This window comes from Sinohyriopsis cumingii, chromosome 2, assembly GCF_028554795.1.
Source record: "Sinohyriopsis cumingii isolate HCF-2022 chromosome 2, ASM2855479v2, whole genome shotgun sequence".
Classification (NCBI taxonomy): domain Eukaryota; kingdom Metazoa; phylum Mollusca; class Bivalvia; order Unionida; family Unionidae; genus Sinohyriopsis; species Sinohyriopsis cumingii.
The window spans coordinates 146,251,637-146,274,539 of NC_142962.1; the positions used below are offsets into that span (position 1 = coordinate 146,251,637).

Consider the following 22,903-nt stretch of genomic DNA (forward strand, 5'->3'; position numbering starts at 1 on the left):
CCCCCCCTTAAAGATAGTCGCGGCATTTTTTTTTTTTCTTCTACACATCATGTATTAAACCACTTATGAGGTACGTTTTGTAAATATACTCGAGAATCATGCACATTATTCTTAAAGATCTTTCAGGATCCTTGCTGGAATCATGTCTGGTCAAGTGACCTTCTTGTTTCCAGATATGGTCCTGGATGATATGAATTTGTCCATTAACCATTTTATCTTTTTCTCAAAAGTTACCATGTGTCGTTTGCAGAAATTTTCTCTGTTTCGCGCATGAATGACTGTTGACTCTTGCGAGGTTTTCAGTTCTTCACACATCTGACCACAGTCTACCTTTCAGCATTTGGAAGACTGTACGAGGTGCTTTAGTCAGTTTCTTTGGTTGTAAGCTGGACTCTGTGCAAACTGCTTCATGGTCAGCAAATCCTGGTATGACATCGTATTTGTTTATAAAGAACAAAACAAGAATATATGAAGAAAATCGATGACCCGTGTTGGCTGGGAATATATATGAGAATTTATTACACTGTATTCGACTGAATGAGAATTCGGGTATAATAATGTAATTAAAAGCTAATTTACTGTCTTAATTCAATTCTATTTTTTAAAAATCGTTTCGTGATTTTTCACGTTTTCAAAGCCCTGTATGCAGTCGAAGGGACATAAATCATGTTGGATCATTCCCCAGTTGCTTTCAGACTGGTTCTAATAAATATTTCTCCATTTGCTATATCATGTAATTAAATACAGAGATCCAGCATTAAATTCATGCTTCGTAAAATGCTTGATATTGATGACATTTTATGAAAAGCGTTTACTTTCATTGCATTCTTGTCAACGTTGTCGACACGGAAGCTAAAGACATAGAAAACAAGAATTGTTATCCACCAAAATTCTTTGTTCAGATGCGACGGCGTTTCCTTTTTTCACATATATCAACTACACCAAACAACAGCCTTTTATAGTCTGTCAATGTCAAAGATTGTACGTTGAGAAACAAAATTATGGCGTGGCTGTTTGGTAAAGGTATGAAGCAAGCGTAAAAGCTTGGCCATTTTTTTAATTATTTTTTTTATACCGGTCGGGCACATGTATCTTAGCGATATCAGTTTCGGAGCTCTTAGGAAGAAATCGCGAAATGATTCTTAACCAATCTAAGTTTTATTAAAAGTTCATTTATACTGTGACTCGTCATATACCTGTACTGAAATTCAAAACTTAAAACTATTCATGACTGCAGACATTTGTTCTGTGACAGTTTTTTTTTTATTATTGACGAGTACTACGCTTTGCTTACCTTGCTTATAACGTCATCTGTTTTATAGCAGTTGCATATAACACTGTCACGCGGTTGATCACAGCATTGTTCGCGGCTATCATAAAGAGGGGTAGTCCTACATGTAAGACCTTGACGCTGATATTTATGTTTTTGGCGTCAGGGTCTTACTGCCTAACTAACAGTACTGTGTAGTGTGTTTTCATGTCGACTAACATTGTAATGAATGTAAAATTTTCAGGAATATCTCACACAGCTGGCAACTAAAATAACGGTGCTTTTCTACAAAGTCATAATGTTTTAGTCAGACTTTACTTACTCTGATGTCATTTCTCTGATAAATTCAAATTCTCACAAAAGAAATGGAGCTGTTTTCAAATTTTGTTGGCTTACATTTTAGTTGACTGGAAAGCGATGAAAGCCGGGAATGCCAAAATAAGGTTAAGTTGAAATATTATTCTTTAACAAAACGAATAAAAATATATTATGCCTATTGGAACTGTAAAGCAATGTTTCATTTTGTTCAAGAAACATATCCACCACATGAACGTACTTAAACATACTTCGGCATACCTAGACTACTATCACATTGCAACAAATTCAAATGTATGTCAATACAACATGAAAATATGTCCATTTGCAAGTGTCATATTTTCATTTCGCCAGGATAAAGACAGCACAGAAAATATATTAAATACACATAAATTAGTGGAAGAGTGTTGATATATGCTGCCAAACGTGTGAGATTTTCCTGAAAGTTTGACTACTCGTTCCGATGTCAACAACATCGTAACATGTTATACAAGGCTGTTATTTGGATAGTAAGACAGCACTAAAACAAAACCAACATGTGCTATGTCTTACATTGTTGGACTAAGAGATGAGAAAAGAAATGTATGGTCACACGAAACGGCAAACATGGTGAATATACAACAGTAATCTTAATATGAATCAATATTTTCTTTTCTTTAACATCTGTGTACATTTTTTTTAAAGCTTCTTAGTCATAACAACAATACAATTTGCCACCATTCAGAAAATCATGTAAACTGCATGTAATGCATTTATGACAGGTTTAGAAACATGAAATTCAGTTTTCTTTCTAAAATTATGTAAACGTTAATGTACCAAATTATAAATATATATCTTTTAAAAAAGTTATACTGATTTCAGTGTATTAGATTACCCTTCTTTCCTTATTTAAAACTGGAAAAAAGGAAAGAAAGAAATAAAATGTCATTAAATTCAATAGTGAAATTAATAATTATTTCATTAATGGGCTTCAGTAGAGGAGGAAAAAATGTGATGTTGGCAGAGATAAGAAGTTAGCCGAATTTATTAATTTTACAGAAGACAACAAACAAGTTGCATCAGAGGTTTCAATTCATTGACATTAATGATAAATAAGGTATTTTGAGTGGGTATGAAGGTGTATTAGGCAGTTTGATGTGTTTTGGTCATTGATGTACATAATATACATACTTATGTGATTTATACAGACTTGAAGTATTTACTTTACTTGCAGCAAAGCATGAAAATACTGTCAAGAAAACTTACAAAAATTGCATCATTAGCTACATGTTATTTTGTGATACCAACAAATTAAAATGCCTACTCTGAAACACATGATGCTTCAAAATTGATTTCACAACGATATCTTCATAATTATGGAATGTCTTTTGTAATAACATCTGGTTTAACAGTATATACATCCAGGCACCATTTGCAGAAAGTTCAACCAGTTCAGCAGCAAAATAGTTTAGCAATGTCAGTCACATTCTGTTTAGTCCTACAATGTAAGACGCTTCACTTGATATTATGTTGTTATTTGTTACATATTTCCAAGTCGACCAAGAGTAGAATGAGAGGTCAAATTTTCTGGAATATCTCACTTACTTGGCAGCACATATTGACATAGTCCTCCATTGTTATACATAAAGCCTGATATTTATGTTTTGGTGGTCAAGGTCTTACTGCCTAAATAACATCACTGTGTAGCCTGTTCTGATGTCGATTAATGTTGGAATGACAAGTAAAAGTTTTAGGAATATCTCACACACCTGGCAGCCTATATCGATACTTTTCTGCAAATTAAAGTCATAATGTTTTCATCAGATTTTGCTTACTCAGGTGTCATTTTTCTAATAAATTCAAATTTTTAGGAATATCTCACACACCTGGCAGCCTATATTGATACTTTTATACAAATTAAAGTCATAATGTTTTCATCAGACTTTGCTTACTCAGGTGTCTTTTTTCTAATAAATTCAAATTCTCACATAAGCGAATTGAAGTGTTTTCAGGTTCCATTGCCCGCATTTCAGTTGGCTGGAATGTGATGGTAGCTGGGAATGCTGAAATCAGATTAAGTTTAAGTATGTTTCTTGATTGAAATGAATAAAAGTATAATTGATAAGAAAGTGTTTAGATAGCTTCATTTCATTCAAGATATTTATCATCCATTTAACTGATTTCATCATTACTGTAAGAAATGGGTGATGTTTGTCATGTAAGAAATGGGTGATATTCGTCATGTAAGAAATAGTTGATGTTTGTCATGTAAGAAATGGGTGATGTTTCTCATGTAAGAAATGAGTGATGTTTGCCATGTAAGAAATGAGTGATATTAAAAATTGTCATGTAAGAAATAGGTGATGTTTGTCATGTAAGAAATGAGTGATGTTTATCATGTAAGAAACAGTTGATGTTGATATTTAACATGTAAGAAACAGGTGATGTTGATGTTTGACATGTAAGAAACAGGTGATATTGATGTTTGTCATGTAAGAAACAGGTGATGTTGATGTTTGTCATGTAAGAAATGAGTGATGTTTGTCATGTAAGAAATGGGTGATGTTTGTCATGTAAGAAATGAGTGATATTTGTCATGTAAGAAATAGGTGATGTTTGTCATGTAAGAAATGAGTGATGTTTGTCATGTAAGAAACAGTTGATGTTGATGTTTGACATGTAAGAAACAGGTGATGTTGATGTTTGACATGTAAGAAACAGGTGATGTTGATATTTGTCATGTAAGAAACAGGTGATGTTGATGTTTGTCATGTAAGAAATGAGTGATGTTTGTCATTTAAGAAATGGGTGATGTTTGTCATGTAAGAAATGGGTGATGTTTGCCATTAAGAAATGAGTGATGTTTGCCATTAAGAGATGGGTGATATTTGTCATGTAAGAAATGAGTGATGTTTGTCATGTAAGAAATGGGTGATGTTTGTCATGTAAGAAATAGTTGATGTTTGTCATGTAAGAAATGGGTGATGTTTGTCATGTAAGAAATGGGTGATGTTTGTCATGTAAGAAATGGGTGATGTTTGTCATGTAAGAAAAGGGTGATGTTTGTCATGTAAGAAATGGGTGATATTCATCATGTAAGAAATAGGTGATATTTGTCATATAAGAAAAACACTTTCAGAAGAGCATTTATGAAGTGCAAGTATATACATGTTTGTGATTGCTTGTACATCTAGTTTAAAATTAGTTTTCCAAAGTCTACATTCAACAGTTATTTAATTGTTAAGGTGGGCAATCTGAAATTATAATCAGATTTTAAAGTAATAAAAATTCTACTTAGAAATTGTGTGCTGGCAAAACAAATTATTTTTGTAAACATTGTATAATATTTATCAAAAGCTTTTGTTTGGTACTTTTTACCCTACAGTAAGACTAAATATTTATTTGTTTCTGCAGATTCTAGTAAAGTGAAAAAGTACACCCCTGTAACCACTGATCTTACTGATGATGATGAATCTGGGGAAGATGAAATCTTTTCAAGACCAGGTGACCTTGAACTTAATCTACTTCCCACTCGGGACCAATTAAATGGAGGAAGCTCTACAGGGAAAAAGAAAAGGCATAGATCAGATGATGTGATGATTAAGCGGGAGAAGAAGTACAGATGGTTAAGTATTTTGGGTCTCACTGTAGCACTTTGCATAGTCGCTACTGTAATTATATTACTGGTCCGCACCATTTTAGCACAGGTACCAGAGTACAGGGAGTCAACATATCCAGTGGCTGCTTCAAAAGTTGTACAAAAACAGACAGAAAACTGGGAAGTGAGACTTTCACAGGAGGGTAAGTTATGAAGCCTTTTTGATAATGAAGTTTGTGTTAGAGTTCTTTTCTGTCTGGTAATGTGCTGTTTTCGGATGTGTCAATATAAATATGATTTATTCCTGTTAATCTTGAGCTGGGTTTCGTTGTTGTTACTGAGACATTTGCTGATTAGGTCCAACAGTACCTGATGGCTTGGCATGCATGTTAAATAGAAGCATTTATGTTGAGCTCACGTAAGTAGAAAAACAGAACATTGTCACTTTTCTGACAACTACATTTTATTTAGGTTTTGGTTAGTTTTTCATTTGCTTCCTTTTTAATTAATCCCTTGATGGATTCTTTGGATGTTTCATTATTATGCAAATACAGCTACAAATTCATTCGTCTGTGTCTTAGACATAAAAGATTGGTGTTATAGTTTTGGCTTAAAGACACACATGTCTGAAGATGAACCTCTGTCTGAGTGATACCATGCTAGTGTTCACTAAATGACAATACATACAGTTTTACATTTGCTTTCATATGCTGAACCCATTGATGGATTCTGTTCATATGTTGAACCCTTTGATGGATTATGTTCATATGTTGAACCCTTTGATGGATTCTGTTCATATTTTGAACCCTTGATGGATTCTGTTCATATTTTGAACCCTTTGATGGATTCTGTTCATATGTTGAACCCTTTGATGGATTCTGATCATATTTTGAACCCTTTGATGGATTCTGTTCATATTTTGAACCCTTTGATGGATTCTGTTCATATGATTAACCTTTTGATGGATTGTGTTCATATGTTTAACTCAATGGATTCTATTCATATGCTGAACATTTGATGGATTGTGTTCATGATTAAGCCATTGATGAATTCTGATCATATGATTAACCTTTTGATGGATTCTGTTCATAGTATTAACCTTTTGACGTCCCATTATTTGGAATGTCTCATTATGAAGCATTTGGAATCAGTTCTGTGGTACACTTGCTCAGTTGTTTGACTTTGAGGTAGGGAGCTGTGGTACCTCAGTTGGTACAGCTTCAGACTCTTAATTTAATGGTCTTAAGTTCAATACCCAGTAAGAAACTAGCCTAGATGAGCTGTCTTGGTTTATCATTGTGAAAGGCATTTTGTTTCTGTTTCCTGGGCATGATGTAGCCAAAAATGTGTTGAAAGTGCCATGTAAAACCAACCAATTGACTAGTGACCATAGGGTCAAGGTCACAGATTTTTTAGATAATAAGTCTGAATAGAAGTCGATTTTCAGCATCGCTTTTAAAGTAGGCATAGCAGTTCAAGGAAAAGTGAACATGCAAGTATTCAGTTGTTTTAGTCTGTGTTCCTTCTTTTCTGTGTTTCATGGTCTTTTTTGTATATGATTTATCTCAAATTTTGTATAACTGATCTTGGTAGTCCAGAAAATGTTGATTCTTCCTTTCTTCCTTTTTTAAAAGTATTTTAATAATTTTGCTTCCATAACATTCACTTTTAATTTTCTCAGGGTCAGAGTCATGTGTGAGACTGGTGGATGTAGATGGAGATGGATTGCTGGATATTGTTGCAGCAACAGCGTCAGGACCTCTAGTTGCAAAGGCTGCACGTGAGATGGGTGGCAGTCAGGTTACAAAAGAACAACATACAAAATATTGTGAAGATCAAGGTTAGTGTGAATCATTTTCTGGAAGTATTTATCATTAAATAAACTCTTTACATTTTTATCCCTCTGATTATATCGATCCATTCATCCATTCATCCTTCCATCCAGTTTCCAAAGTTGTTTTTCTTTTTTTCATGCCTCATATATACCATACCCATTGGTAGAAACAAAGAAGCCTGTTGATTTAGGAGCTGCTAAGTCCAAGATTAACTTCACTTCAATTGAAAATGCAATTTTCCTTCCTGCCTGTTAAGTCAGGTTTTCTTGCTTAATTTTCATAAATTTATTCATAAACTATACTTGGGCAGGGGAAACTCTCTAGTCATTCTGAGGCAAAAAGGTCACATGACAAGAACACTGGATCAGATAATATTGTTACTGTTTGTTTTCCAGTTTTCATTCTTGTGCCAATAGGTAAAAGTTCAAGGTCACTGGAACTAAAATTGTGAATTTGGATTCCACATAATTTTGTTTCCACTTTTCTCAAATTTTCCATACTAAGTTGTTTTCACCTTCATAGTTGCTTTACACTTGAGGAAGGGATTCATTGATCTTGACAAAGGGCAGCTCCCTATTGAATAGGTGATAGACCTTGACAAAGGGCATCACCCTACTGACTCAGTCTGATTGATCTTGATGAAGGGTAGCTCCCTACTGAGTTTGTGATCTTGATGAAGGGCAGCTCCCAATTGAGTCTGTGATTGATATTGATTAAGGGCAGCTTCCTAACCAGTTTGTGATTGATATTGATTAAGGGCAGTTCCCTCTTCAGTTTGTGATTGATAATGTGTAAGGGCAGTTCCCTATTCAGTTTTTTATATTGATTAGGGGCTGTTCCCTTTTTAGTTTTTGATATTGATTAAGGGCAGTTCCCTATTCAGTTTGTGATTTATATTGATTAATGGCAGCTCCCTATTCAGTTTGTGATTTATATCGATTAAGGGCAGCTCCCTATTCAGTTTGTGATTTATATTAAGGGCAGCTCCCTATTCAGTCTGTGATTGATATTGCTTAAGGGCAGCTCCCTATTCAGTTTGTGATTTATTTTGATTAAGGGCAGCTTCCTATTGAATCTGTTATTGATATTGATTAAGGGCATCCCCTGTTCAGTTTGTGATTGATATTGATTAAGGGCAGCCCCCTATTCAGTTTGTGATTGATATTGATTAAGGGCAGCCCCCTACTCAGTTTGTGATTGATATTGATTAAGAGCAGCCCCCTTATTCAGTTTGTGATTGATATTGATTAAGGGCAGCCCCCGTTCAGTTTGTGATTGATATTGATAAAGGGCAGCCCCTACTCAGTTTGTGATTGATATTGATTAAGAGCAGCCCCCTATTCAGTTTGTGATTGATATTAATTAAGGGCATCTCCCTATTGAATATGTGATTGATATTGATTAAGGGCATCTCCCTATTGAATATGTGATTGATATTGATTAAGGGCAGCTCCCAATTCAGTTTGTGATTGATATTAAGGGCAGCTCCCTATGCAGTTTGTGATTGATATTGATTAAGGGCTGCTACATTATTCAGCTTGTGATCTATATTGATTAAGGGCAGATCCCTATTCACTTTTTTATGTTGACTAAGAGCAGCCCCCTATTCAATTTGTGATTGATATTGATTAAGAGCAGCCCCCACTCAGTTTGTGATTGATATTGATTAACAGCAGCCCCCTATTCAGTTTGTGATTGATATTGATTAAGAGCAGTTCCCTTTTCAGTTTGTGATTGATATTGATTAAGGGCAGCTCCCTATTCAGTTCGTGATTGATATTGATTAAGGGCAGCCCCCATTCAGTTAGTGATTGATATTGATTAAGGGCAGCCCCCTATTCAGTTTGTGATATTGATTAAAGCAGTTCCCTTTTCAGTTTGTGATTGATATTGATTAAGGGCAGCTCCCTATTCAGTTTGTGATTGATATTGATTAAGGGCAGCCCCCATTCAGTTTGTGATTGATATTGATTAAGGGCATCTCCCTATTCAGTTTGTGATTGATATTGATTAAGAGCAGCCCCCTGTTCAGTTTGTGATTGATATTGCTTAAGGGCAGCTCCCTATTCAGTTTGTGATTGGTCTTAGAGGATGTGAATCTTTAACCTGTGTCAGATTGATAAATCAGATGTCAGTGTTAGTGGATGTGAAATTTGTCAACAAATTTTTTTATTTATATTTGTAATAGTCTTGGCCAGTAATGTTATACAGTGGATCTGCATATTCTTCTGATTGACATTTTTACATAAATATAGTACCAAGTGTCTTATATCCTTGAATTTGAGGATTTGTGTTGAAAACTTGAATTTTTACAAAGTTGTTTTTATCTTAAAAAACCAGTGAATGTCTTGAAAAAAACTTTCAGAAATTAGCCTCAGACATCTTGAACTTATTTGAGGAATCCAAAATATATAAAGTCAATAATATATATATTTTAAATTATTAATTTTTGTTCATTTTACATATATTATAAATAAATAAATAAAATTTGATAAAATTTGTTGTATCAAAAGACACATTGCCACCAGTAGTTACCAATAGTTGTGTCCCTTTGCATTAGGGGTGTAGTTATGTGTTTTTCTAATACTTATGAACCTTTTCATGCCATGACTTTTGAATTGCCTTCAGTCCCATGGTTGTTACATTGTATTACATCATTATAACTTCACCATGGTTGTTACATTGTATTGCATCATAATAATTTCACCATGGTTGTTACATTGTATTACATCATAATAACTTCACCATGGTTGTTACATTGTATTACATCATAATAATTTCACCATGGTTGTTACATTGTATTACATCATAACTTCACCATGGTTGTTACATTGTATTACATCATAATAACTTCACCATGGTTGTTACATTGTATTACATTATAATAACTTCACCATGGTTGTTACATTGTATTACATCATAATAACTTCACCATGGTTGTTACATCGTATTACATCATAATAACTTCACCATGGTTGTTACATCGTATTACATCATAATAACTTCACCATGGTTGTTACATTGTATTACATCATAATAACTTCACCATGGTTGTTACATTGTATTACATCATAATAACTTCACCATGGTTGTTACATTGTATTACATCATAATAACTTCACCATAGTTGTTACATTGTATTACATCATAATAATTTCACCATGGTTGTTACATTGTATTACATCATAACTTCACCATGGTTGTTACATTGTATTACATTATAATAACTTCACCATGGTTGTTACATCGTATTACATCATAATAACTTCACCATGGTTGTTACATCATATTACATCATAATAACTTCACCATGGTTGTTACATTGTATTACATCATAATAACTTAATTGATGTCACAACAAATTAATGTCATGTCATCACTAATAGCAGTGCAAGCAATAGTCTGAAGCTGTTGATTTCTTTTTAGTTGTATTATTTTAAAAAGATGCAAGAACAGACTTAAAAATTAACAGTGCTGATACCTCATTGATGGCTGAAACATCAAGTGTTGCTGTCAGAACCTATTATTTTATAAGGATCTATTCTTTGCACAGCCAGCCAGATATTAATCTGCCAAAATCTTAGAATTTGGGAAGTATTGCAATAATTACCTTGAAGTCTCTTTCCAAAAATTTAAGTTCTTTGACTCACATTGGAAAGAGATGATGTTCTGTTTGAGACCTACCAATGAAGCTCCAACATGGGTCTGAAGGTCATGCAGTGAAGTGCATGATATGTTTTACAAACACAGAAATTGGTTAAAAAATTTCTCAAATTCCAATACTGTTTCACTTACTGCCACCAGAAACTGAGGTTGCATCTTAAAATGGATGTGTCACACACCAAAAGTCAGTCATTGTGACCTAAATTGTGTCCATCCCTCATGTCCACCTAGTAGCTCCTTTATTGTCCATCCCTCATGTCCACCCAGTAGCTCCTTTATTGTCCACCCAGTAGCTCCTTTATTGTCCATCCCTCACGTCCACACAGTAGCTCCTTTATTGTCCATCCCTCATGTCCTCACAGTAACTCCTTTATTGTCCATCTCTCATGTCCACACAGTAGCTCATTTATTGTCCATCCCTCATGTCCACACAGTAGCTCATTTATTGTCCATCCCTCATGTCCACACAGTAGCTCCTTTATTGTTATACATTTTGATGACAAACATACTTTGTGTGCATTTTGGATAAATAAATATGCACCAAAAACTGGGTCACTGGGAACTACGTTAGTAGATTGATTAAAAATTGGTAAAAATGTGTTCAGAGTTCAAAACCATTTTAATTTAATGTAGTTATGCTTACACCAAGGTTTATATTGGTACTGAGGTGCTTCAGTTCCATCCTCTTGGTCCAGATTCCTGCTTCATTGCTTGTACTAGACCAATGGACACCAAACTTTCACTTGGTGTTCATCTTGGGATGAGCATGTGTAATGTGGCATTACTGGGCCGATTTGGCCTTTTTTTCAGGATGCAGTAAAAAATAGTTGGTTACACTTATGTATGGGCTCTAATTCTAGTTCCTCAGAACCTTTTAGGTTTTTATTCTTGGATTCACTCAGATTTCAGAAGAGGATTACCCAGCTTTCTTCAGAGGCTCTTGGTGTTAGTGGGCCCCTCCCAAGTGCAGTTATAAATGGGTTAGTGCGAATCCAGCCCTACTGTTAGGAAGGAGCAGCACCCTCCACTTTTCCTTAGGTGGCGCTCACCAGATAATATGTACTTTTGAGAGAGTGATGTATGTAAGGTGAAGTAGTTCACATTTAAAACATGCACAGTGGAGAGAATGTTGTTATATCTCTATGCTACATTAATGTAATGTGGATGATATTTCTTTTGGATATTGTACTTTTGGAAATTTTACATGATTTAAGCACACTGCTAACTAAAATGACTGCTCCCTTGTGTTAAAAAATCAGTCTGAATTAGTCTAAAGTGCACTATACATAGCAGCTATTAAAATAGGGAAAATGAATTTTGCCAGACTAGACAATACCAGCTTCTGAAAGTGCAATGAATGAATTACCAAATATATAAAATGTAAAAAAAGTTATCGGCTCTTTTTTATACAATTGACCTCTGAAGTTCAGGAAGTGAAAATGACCAAGTAGAGCTAGCACTTTTTTGAAAGGTGCACATTTGAAGTAAGGCCAAGCTGTATACTCTATAACCCATAGTACACCCATCAATCATACACCAAAATAAAGGGAATTAAAGGTTCTTTGCATTATACCTAAGATATACAAGGTCTTTTTTAAATAGCCAGTATAACCAGTGAGGAAAGCCGGGGAAATTCTTTTTCTTTAAAATCTTAACCCTATGCAAAATGCGAAACTGTATAGTGCCACCTTAAGGGCAGAGAGCAAGTTGTGCTATCCCATGAGGGAGGAGCAGCACCCTCTTTCTTCCACTAGGACAGTCATGCTCCCCTCAGGGAGGAGCAGTACCCTCTTTTGTACAGAATGGTAGAGAGTGAGTTGCACCCAACCCCCATAAGGAGGAAATCGCATTTTTTACATTCCCAGAGCTTGGTATGGGCTGAAAGTGAATAACCCCAACTGTTAAGGGAGAAGCAGCACCCTTTCAGTCCCTGGGGCCCATTGTCATCAATGGAATTGGGCCACCTGATAAAGGGAGAGCTCAGATCTAAGTCTTTCAGATCTTGGGAAGGGTTTTTCTAGTCACCAGGTGCTGGTTACAAGGCAATGGTCTCCAGCACTGGTCACTGGAGCCCCCTTCACATGGGCATAGGGATTGGGATGAGACCCCTACCTAGATTAGGGAATGGGATCATGTCACCATCTGCCTTGTCCCTATTATCCCTCTAAATTGCTATGCAGTATGGAGCTAACAGATGCCAGAGTAGCTAAAGGGATCGTATCAACATTCATCTCTTCTCTATTAACCCTCCAGATAACTTAGAAATATCTAGTCTTTCATCACCGGGGAGTGATTGGCCCTTTCCCTGCATGCAGCCATAGACTTCTGGGCATTGACCTCATGGTACTGTGGTCAATGCTGTGGGCTGTGGACCTTTATCTTCTTATGAAGTTGAGTCAAAAAATAGAGTGGGGACAGATCTTCTTCCTCCAAATGTTCTGGGAGGGTAGGGAGTTGCTCTCACCCACCTACTAAATATCTATTACTTCCATGAGAGGAGTTGCTATTTCATGTTCCTCATCCACCCAGGTCACTCACACAGCAGAGAGACATTGGGTCACATGGTCCTCCCTCCCATGAATTTGCGGTATGAAGAATTCCATTCTGTCCTTTTTATGTGCATGAGTTTGACACAAAACAGGCCTATGCAGCATATCATCTCCCTGCCTTCTTTGACCTGTTGGTAAAGACAGCAGAGGAAGAAGTGAACTAGTTTTTTGACAGAGTGGTAAATGAGGTTTAATGCCTCTTGTCCAGTGACCTGTGTCCCCAGCCTACAGGTTCTGCTGACTCTAAAATTCTTCCCAGTTGGAATAAAGTTTCTGGGGCAACTCTGGACCAGATGTCTTGTGACCTCCTCACTTGGTTATGATTAAGAAGCTCTTTCAAATGTTTAGCAAGGTTTGCTTGACAACATAGATGGTGTTCTCTCCCCCCATCTATGTTGCAAACCTTGGTAGCTGCATCTTGCTATGATGTTCATACCCATTCCTAAACCACTAAACCACCTACTTTGAAGTGGCTCAAGTGGACATTTCCATGGGTACCTGGTCTCATCTTCCAGTGAAAATCTTTAGAACAATAGGTTAGGTCACTAGTAACTGTAGCCTTGCAAGCTGACCTTGTTTCTGCTGAAAAAGGAATCTCTGTTTCCAATGGCCCTTTATCGTGTGTTAGAAGCAGTTGCAAAAGTTATGTGCATGCATTTTTGTTGTACTTTTCCGTGGCCTTGTAAGCAGAACATCTTTTCCGTCACCTGTTGCTCTAGATACATCCTAGGTCTGACTAGAGCACAGTAAGATCCTTCTGTGTGGGTGCCCCACTGGAGGCAGAGACTTGCTTTAGAGGCTCATTCCCTCCATGTCAGGATTTGAGAGACTAACAACACAGTTCTCTCACAGTTTCTCCTTTTTCCAGATCTTCCTGGTTCCCAAGAAAGAGTAAAAGATTCTTGACTTTTGTCCTCCAAACAGATTACTTGTTGAGGAACTATTCAAGATGGAGAGCAGATCCTCAGTCAGGAATATAGACTTGGCAATTGGACTGTCTCCATCAATCTTCAGGATGCATACTTTTACATAGTTCACACAGGAAATATGTCCAGTTTTACTTGGATGGGGAGGTCTTCCAATTTCAGGCTTTGACATTCAGCTTGCCTCTGCACCCATAAATTTGAGCAGGTTCATGGCAATAGTTGCAGCCCATTCTCTGGGTATTCCTGTTGTCCAATAGTTTGATGATTGGTTTGATCCACAATGGCTGGCTTGAGTCCTTTAGACTAGATCTCACTGCTGGTCCACAGTGACCAAGCTGGGCCTTCTGCCAGAACTAGAGAAAATTGAATTCACTCCATCTCAGGATTTTGTCTGTGAGGATAAATTTCCTCACAAACACAGGATTGGTCCATATTACAATATACTGACCCTGTTGGAGGTTTTAAGAGTAAAGATCACACTGTTAGTTCATCTCTTTCTTGCTCTGCTGTGGACCTTTGCAGTAGACCTGGTTCCACTAGGCAGACATCACTTGCATCTTCTAGCTTCTCCTTTTGACAGTCTCCAAGCCATACAGGGATCCACTGAATGCTTCAGTTTCTCTAGGTTGGGATTTCCACAATTATCTGATTTGGTAGACAAATAGGGACTGGTTTCTGGTTGTGGTCCTCATGCACATTCCGAAACTCCACCCCTGCCTGTTCCTTTCTGAAGTCAAATAATGCTCAGATTCTACTATCAAGGGCTATAGAGCCACCCTATCCAACACTAAAACTTTCAAAGTCCCAGCTCTGAATGGGCTCTTTCTTGTGTCTTGTGTCTTAAAAACCTTGAACCTTTGGCCAATGCTTCCTTTGAGAGCATTACTGTCAAGATGGTTTACTTGCTGTCCTTAGTGCCTGTGAGATGAAGGAGCAAGCTTTTTTTATATGTAAAACAGGGATATTACAGGTTCATTGGAAATTAGTAAACTAATGATATATTACTTACCTGTAGATTATGCCAGATTCCCTGCTCCCAATTCACATTCATGTCCTACTAAGTTAGGCTGTGTCCTAAAAAGACAGTGAGAATCAACAGAATATCTTTTGGGCAGCCCAGGCATTTTGGAATCTTCTGGTTCACCCTGTTGTTATGGCCAATTCTCATCATACAGTCATGGTATTTTTCAACCGGAAAAGTACCAGCTCTGAAGGTAAGTATTACATCATTAAAATTAGTTTTACCCCTGCAATAAAAACTAGGTTTTTGTATAATAAGGGGTACTTGCATGGAATGAATATAACCTCTGCAATAAAAACTAGGTTTTGTATAATAAGGGGTACTTGCATGGAATGAATATAACCCCTGCAATAAAAACTAGATTTTGTATAATAAGGGGTACTTGCATGGAATGAATATAACCCCTGCAATAAAAACTAGATTTTGTATAATAAGGGGTACTTGCATGGCATGAATATAAGCCATATAGCTTCTCACAGAGGTAAAACAGAAAGGAGTGAAACATGTACTAATTGTTTGGGCACTTTGATAACAAGTTTAGTGGCATTTGTTAAGACTATGTCATAAAGGAACATCATATTCTTGCTTGCATGTCATACTTGGCATTACGTCATTCTTGGCATTCTGTCATACAGGCATTGTGTGGAATATGTTTTTATTAAGTTTCTCCTTTTCAGGTTTGAAGTATCCCTGCATGGGTATTCTTTCTGCTTTCCGTGGTTATGATGGCAAGCAGCTTTGGAGGACACATTCCAAGTCAGAGATTTTTCTTATCAACTGTGAGGAGATTGACATCAACAAAGATGGGAAGAAGGACTGTATAGGGGCAGGCAGACAGGCATCTCTCACTGCCTTTGATCCTTATAAAGGTATATGCATGGATTGATGGTCCATAGATTTACTTTTCACAGAGTTTCATTCATGTATCTAGCTTGTGCAAGGCTTAATGGTTACTACTGCTTTTGTTAGGATTTTCTTCAGGCTTTACATCATGCAATGCTTTACAGACTGCATCAGGCCACAACCTGAGTATTGAAGTTTGCCATTCTTTATCATTATATTGTATGTGTATTTAAACATCTACTTTAAAAATGCCATAAAAATTGGTATGCATACATTATTGTTCTACTGGTCAAAGTCTAGAAGAGAAATGCAATAGACATGTCATATGTCAATTAGCATAGGTATGTTATCACTACCCTTCCATATTGGGTAGTCATATTGACATGGGTTTTTTACTAAATGGCTTATCTTGATGTTGGCAATAAATGAAAATGGTGCTGATCTGATATCTGTTATGGCCCATACAGGACTCATGGTTCTAGTGATATGAAAGAATGTGAACCAGTCTAGAAATGGGTGAACATAAAATAAATTATATATGGGTTTGGCTAGCCAGGACTGGCTGATAATGAAAATAAAATTTTAGTTAAAAGAATTTGTTTTTAGAGTTTAACTGAAAAAAATTGACAGTATTTTAATGATAGAATTTTGGTTCTTGTATTGACTTGGGTTTGGAAAAAAACTCCTTACTTAAATTAGCACCTGCAGAATAGAAAGCAGGTTTCAAATACATGTTGAACCAGAAAATGTCATGGCTCATGTGGCTTTCTTTACACAGAAGCTTGTATCAGGGATGTCTGTACTGATAAATTTAGATTTGATCATGATAATTCAGAAATTTAAAGTTATTGAATGTTTGTTTTTTCATGGTGTTTCCATAGGTTTACTATGGGAGCTGAATCAGTACCATGAGTCCTACAGTAGCCACCTACTGTTAGCAAACTTTGTAGTTAGCTTACATTTGGGGCAACTGAAGAAACTATTGACTTTGGGCTGAAAAAGTCAAGAACCATGGTCACTTGATTGAAAGTAGGAAAACTGTTTCTACACAGTAACATGAATTGTATACCACATACCTTGCCCAAACTTTGTAAATGGCTTGTATTTGATATAAAAAAGATACCTGTTGTTTTGTGGTCAAAAAGACAGCGGTCAAGGTCACATGTATGCTAAGAAAAATAATGGTTGTTCTGTATGATATCTTGAGTTCTCACTCTATCACCTATTTATATCAAACCTTTTGAATGGCATACATTTGACATAAGGAAGGCACCTGTTCATGTTTGAGTCAAAAGGTCAAAGGTCAAAATCACAGGGCAAGAACAAAGAATGATTTCCATGAAATTATTCAGATTATGTTCCATATGCCTTGACATTCTTTGTTCATGGTTTTCCATTTGAGACAAGGAAACACCTATTGATTTTGTGGTTAAAATATCATAGATCAAGGTCAAAGAGTCTCTAGAAAGGAAAAACGTTTTCGTAAAAGTCCTATGCCACAAACCATGACCAAACTTTGTGGATGCCTGCATTTGAGACAAAAAGGGCGCCAATTAATTTTGGTCAAGATTACAGAGACTGAGAGAAGGATATTTGTTTCTAAAATATAACTTGACATGGCAAGCATCTAATGTACAATTCACAATACTATGTTTAGTAGTTAATTCAGAGGCTTTCCTGGGTCCCGGAAATAGAGAGACTATCCTCTATCCCCAGAATAGGGAGAAGTCACTTCTGGTACAGCAGGATGACCTGAAAAATTAATGATCCAATATCAGTCTGTCTTTAGGAGACCTGAAAGAAAAATGTAAAGTTAATCTAAACCATTTGACAGGAGAGAATCCTGCTCATATACAAACTAATCTCAGTATTACATTTCAAGCAATAGCCATTGATATGTCTCGACACAACACTTCTACACTTATTACATTTCAAGCTATAGCCATTGATATGTCTAGATACAACACTTCTACACTTATTACATTTCAAGCTATAGCCATTGATATGTCTAGACACAACACTTCTACACTTATTACATTTCAAGCAATAGCCATTGATATGTCTAAACACAACACTTCTACACTTATTACATTTCAAGCTGTAGCCATTGATGTGTCTAGACACAACACTTCTACACTTTGCTAAATATATCTTACCCCCCCCCCAGCACACCAATCAATTGATCAGCTCTTGATTATCTTTTTACCTTAAACAGTTATCATCATCTTTTGTTCTGCCTGGAATAATGTAGATAAGCACACATTCCATTCTGCCTGAGGCAGATGATTGTTTTGAACACAGAGTGGATCCTGTACTCTAATTACAAACATACTCCTCGACTCTGTTTAGAAATCAATGTCCAAAATGTACGCAGCTTCTAATGTGAAAACAAACCTTGACTTGATGATGCTGGTAAGGATTTTATCAGGGAGTGTAAAAAGGTCTTCAAGGGTTTTAATGCCAATCCAAAAACTGAAAAGTTGAATAAATTCTCTATATATACTATATATAAGAATAAGAGTTCTTTAATTCAGACTACATAGTCCATACATCAAAATTAAAATATAGATATAAAGTAAAATCACTGTAAACATAAAAGATCATATATATCATATGTACAAATCTACAGACACATCTACAACAATGGACTGTGCCTTGCATTGTTGTTGTGAGTTACAATGCCATTTTTCAGCACAAGGTAGGCTATACATGGCAGTCAGTATTAATGGTGGAGGAAGAACCCGGGAAAGAACCACCAACCCATGAGAAGCTACTGGCAAGCTTTCTCACGTACCCACATAGGCCAAACCCGAGACTCGAACCCACGCAGATGGAGGTGAGATGACAGTGATCCATAATGGTGAGTGCTTTAGATCACTCGGCCACTCGGGGACCCCCTTGCATTGTTAAGAATGAAATCAAGTAGCACGTTTAAAGAGTAATTTTTTTTCATCCACTAATAATATGAGAATTTAAATGAATATCATAGTTCCACAGAGATTTCAATATACAGTTCTCACTATTAGATAATGCTTGTCGTCATTGAGAACACATACTTTCTCATGACTTCATCAAAATTGAATATGTTATAATTTACAAACATGTTGGAAGCACTGTTCCATCTTGGAAGAGCTAATAGAAAACGAAGAATATTATTGTGAACAATAACTAGTTTGCTTTTCATACATTCAGTAAATTTTGACTACAGAGGAGCATATTACATTGTGCAGCAGTAAGATTTGAAAAATCTAATATTGATATTCAAGTCTTAAATTTATGTAGAAGCCTGTTTGTTCGAGTACACAAAAATGTGTAATGTCTCATCATATCTTCACCATCAGACTGATTGGATTTTAGAATATGACCCAAGCACATATGCCTGATTGGATTTCAAAATATGACCCAAATACATATGCCTGATTGGATTTCAAAATATGACCCAAATACATATGACTGATTGGATTTCAAAATATGACCCAAATACATATGACTGATTGGATTTTAAAATATGACCCAAATACATATGACTGATTGGATTTTAAAATATGACCCAAAAACATATGACTATATTAAATTTCAAAATATGACCTAAATACATATGACTGATTGGATTTTAAAATATGACCCAAATCCATATGACTGATTGGATTTTAAAATATGACCCAAAAACGTATGACTGATTGGATTTCAAAATATGACCCAAATACATATGACTGATTGGATTTTAAAACATGACCCAAAACCATATTACTGATTAGATTTTAAAATATGACCCAAATACATATGACTGATTGGATTTTAAACTATGACCCAAAAACATACGACTATTGGATTTTAAAATATGACCCAAATACATATGACTGATTGGATTTCAAAATATGACCCAAATATATATGACTGATTGGATTTTAAAATATGACCCAAATACATATGATTGATTGGATTTTAAAATATGACCCAAATACATATGACTGATTAGATTTTAAAATATGACCCAAATACATATGACTGATTGGATTTTAAAATATGACCCAAATACATATAACTGATTAGATTTTAAAATATGACCCAAATACATATGACTGATTGGATTTCAAGATATGACCCAAATACATATGACTGATTCGATTTTAAAATATGACCCAAAAACATATGACTGATTAGATTTTAAAATATGACCCAAATACATATGACTGATTGGATTTTAAAATATGACCCAAAAACATATGACTGATTAGATTTTAAAATATGACCCAAAAACATATGACTGATTGGATTTCAAAATATGACCCAAAAACATATGACTGATTAGATTTTAAAATATGACCCAAATACATATGACTGATTGGATTTCAAAATATGACCCAAATACATATGACTATTGGATTTCAAAATATGACCCAAAAACCTATGACTGATTAGATTTCAAGATATGACCCAAAAACATATGACTGATTGGATTTTAAAATATGACCCAAAAACATATGACTGATTAGATTTTAAAATATGACCCAAATACATATGACTGATTGGATTTTAAAATATGACGCAAAAACATATGACTGATTGGATTTCAAAATATGACCCAAATACATGTGACTATTGGATTTCAAAATATGACGCAAATACATATGACTGATTGGATTTCAAGATATGACCCAAAAATATATGACTGATTAGATTTTAAAATATGACCCAAATACATATGACTGATTGGATTTTAAAATATGACTGATTGGATTTCAAGATATGACTCAAATACATATGACTATTGGATTTCAAAATATGACCCAAATACATATGACTTATTGGATTTCAAGATATGACCCAAAAACATATGACTGATTTGATTTCAAGATATGACCCAAAAACATATGACTGATTAGATTTTAAAATATGACCCAAAAACATATGACTGATTAGATTTTAAAATATGACCCAAATACATATGACTGATTGGATTTCAAGATATGACCCAAAAACATATGACTGATTAGATTTTAAAATATGACCCAAATACATATGACTATTGGATTTTAAAATATGACCCAAATACATATGACTGATTAGATTTTAAAATATGACCCAAAAACATATGACTGATTGGATTTCAAAATATGACCCAAAAACATATGACTGATTAGATTTTAAAATATGACCCAAATACATATGACTGATTGGATTTCAAAATATGACCCAAATACATATGACTATTGGATTTCAAAATATGACCCAAAAACCTATGACTGATTAGATTTCAAGATATGACCCAAAAACATATGACTGATTGGATTTTAAAATATGACCCAAAAACATATGACTGATTAGATTTTAAAATATGACCCAAATACATATGACTGATTGGATTTTAAAATATGACGCAAAAACATATGACTGATTGGATTTCAAAATATGACCCAAATACATGTGACTATTGGATTTCAAAATATGACGCAAATACATATGACTGATTGGATTTCAAGATATGACCCAAAAATATATGACTGATTAGATTTTAAAATATGACCCAAATACATATGACTGATTGGATTTTAAAATATGACTGATTGGATTTCAAGATATGACTCAAATACATATGACTATTGGATTTCAAAATATGACCCAAATACATATGACTTATTGGATTTCAAGATATGACCCAAAAACATATGACTGATTTGATTTCAAGATATGACCCAAAAACATATGACTGATTAGATTTTAAAATATGACCCAAAAACATATGACTGATTAGATTTTAAAATATGACCCAAATACATATGACTGATTGGATTTCAAGATATGACCCAAAAACATATGACTGATTAGATTTTAAAATATGACCCAAATACATATGACTATTGGATTTTAAAATATGACCCAAATACATATGACTGATTAGATTTTAAAATATGACCCAAAAACATATGACTGATTGGATTTCAAGATATGACCCAAATACATATGACTGATTGGATTTTAAAATACGACCCAAATACATATGACTATTGGCATATGCAAGAGCATGGCAGTTAAAATATACAGAGGGAGGAGATGGTAATTTGAACAAAGTTGACTGAAAGACCATGCATACTAATTATTTTGTATTATACCTGTGATAGAAGGACTTATCAATGACAGATCATTAACAAACTAAATATTGTTTACAAATGACACAGTTGGTGTATATTTTAAATAACAAAGGGAAAGAAAACTTCCCTGCCTCACTCCATTGGCTACACAGAAAGAGCAGGATATTACACTTCCCCAGCACATTAGTACAACTGTTTGTCATACCAGTTAACTAAAGTATGAACTATGTAGACAGGTGTTTGAATATCAAGCAACTTTTTTTAAAGTGTGACCAATGATTGGCCCTATCAAATGAATTACTAGCATCTAAAAAGCATGTTGAGGGGCCCCGAGTGGCCAATAGGTCTGAAGTGCTCACCATTCCGGATCACTGCCATCTCACCTCTGTCTGCATGGATTAGAGTCCAAGGCTCGGCTAGCATGGGTACGTGGGAAAGCCTGCCAGTAGCTTATCGTGGGTCGGTGGTTCTTCCCTGGGTTTTCCAGGGTTCTTCCTCCACCAGTTATACTGGCCGCCATGTATAGCCTATCTTGTGCTGAAAAATGGCGTTGAACCCTAGAACAACAAGAACAACAACAAAAAGCATGTTGACACAGGGCTGTCATGTTCTATATAATAGCTGACAGTTTCCTTAAAGGCATAGAGGCATAAATCTGTTGAGTGTTGCTTTTTGAAACCAGACTGATTATCAGAAATTGTGACTTCACGTCTTTGTAGTATAATGCATTCAAATATTTTTTAAATAATTGTCGTAAGAGCTATATATCTATAGTTATTTGTGTCCATCAGTTTATCAATTTTGCTTTTCAG

General features: G+C 35.2%; 1 protein-coding gene across 1 annotated transcript in view; it reads left to right on the forward strand.

Annotated features, from left to right (window-relative positions):
- Positions 1-842: 842 nt before the first annotated feature.
- Positions 843-22,903, forward strand: part of LOC149806025 (uncharacterized) — a 91,090-nt gene continuing 69,029 nt past the window's right edge. Inside the window, exons 1-4 of the mRNA XM_089950874.1 lie at positions 843-1,023; positions 4,979-5,365; positions 6,844-7,002; positions 15,834-16,025. Coding sequence (XP_089807000.1) covers positions 1,002-1,023; positions 4,979-5,365; positions 6,844-7,002; positions 15,834-16,025 — 760 coding nt within the window. The 5' untranslated portion in view covers positions 843-1,001. The remainder of the gene's footprint in view (positions 1,024-4,978; positions 5,366-6,843; positions 7,003-15,833; positions 16,026-22,903) is intronic.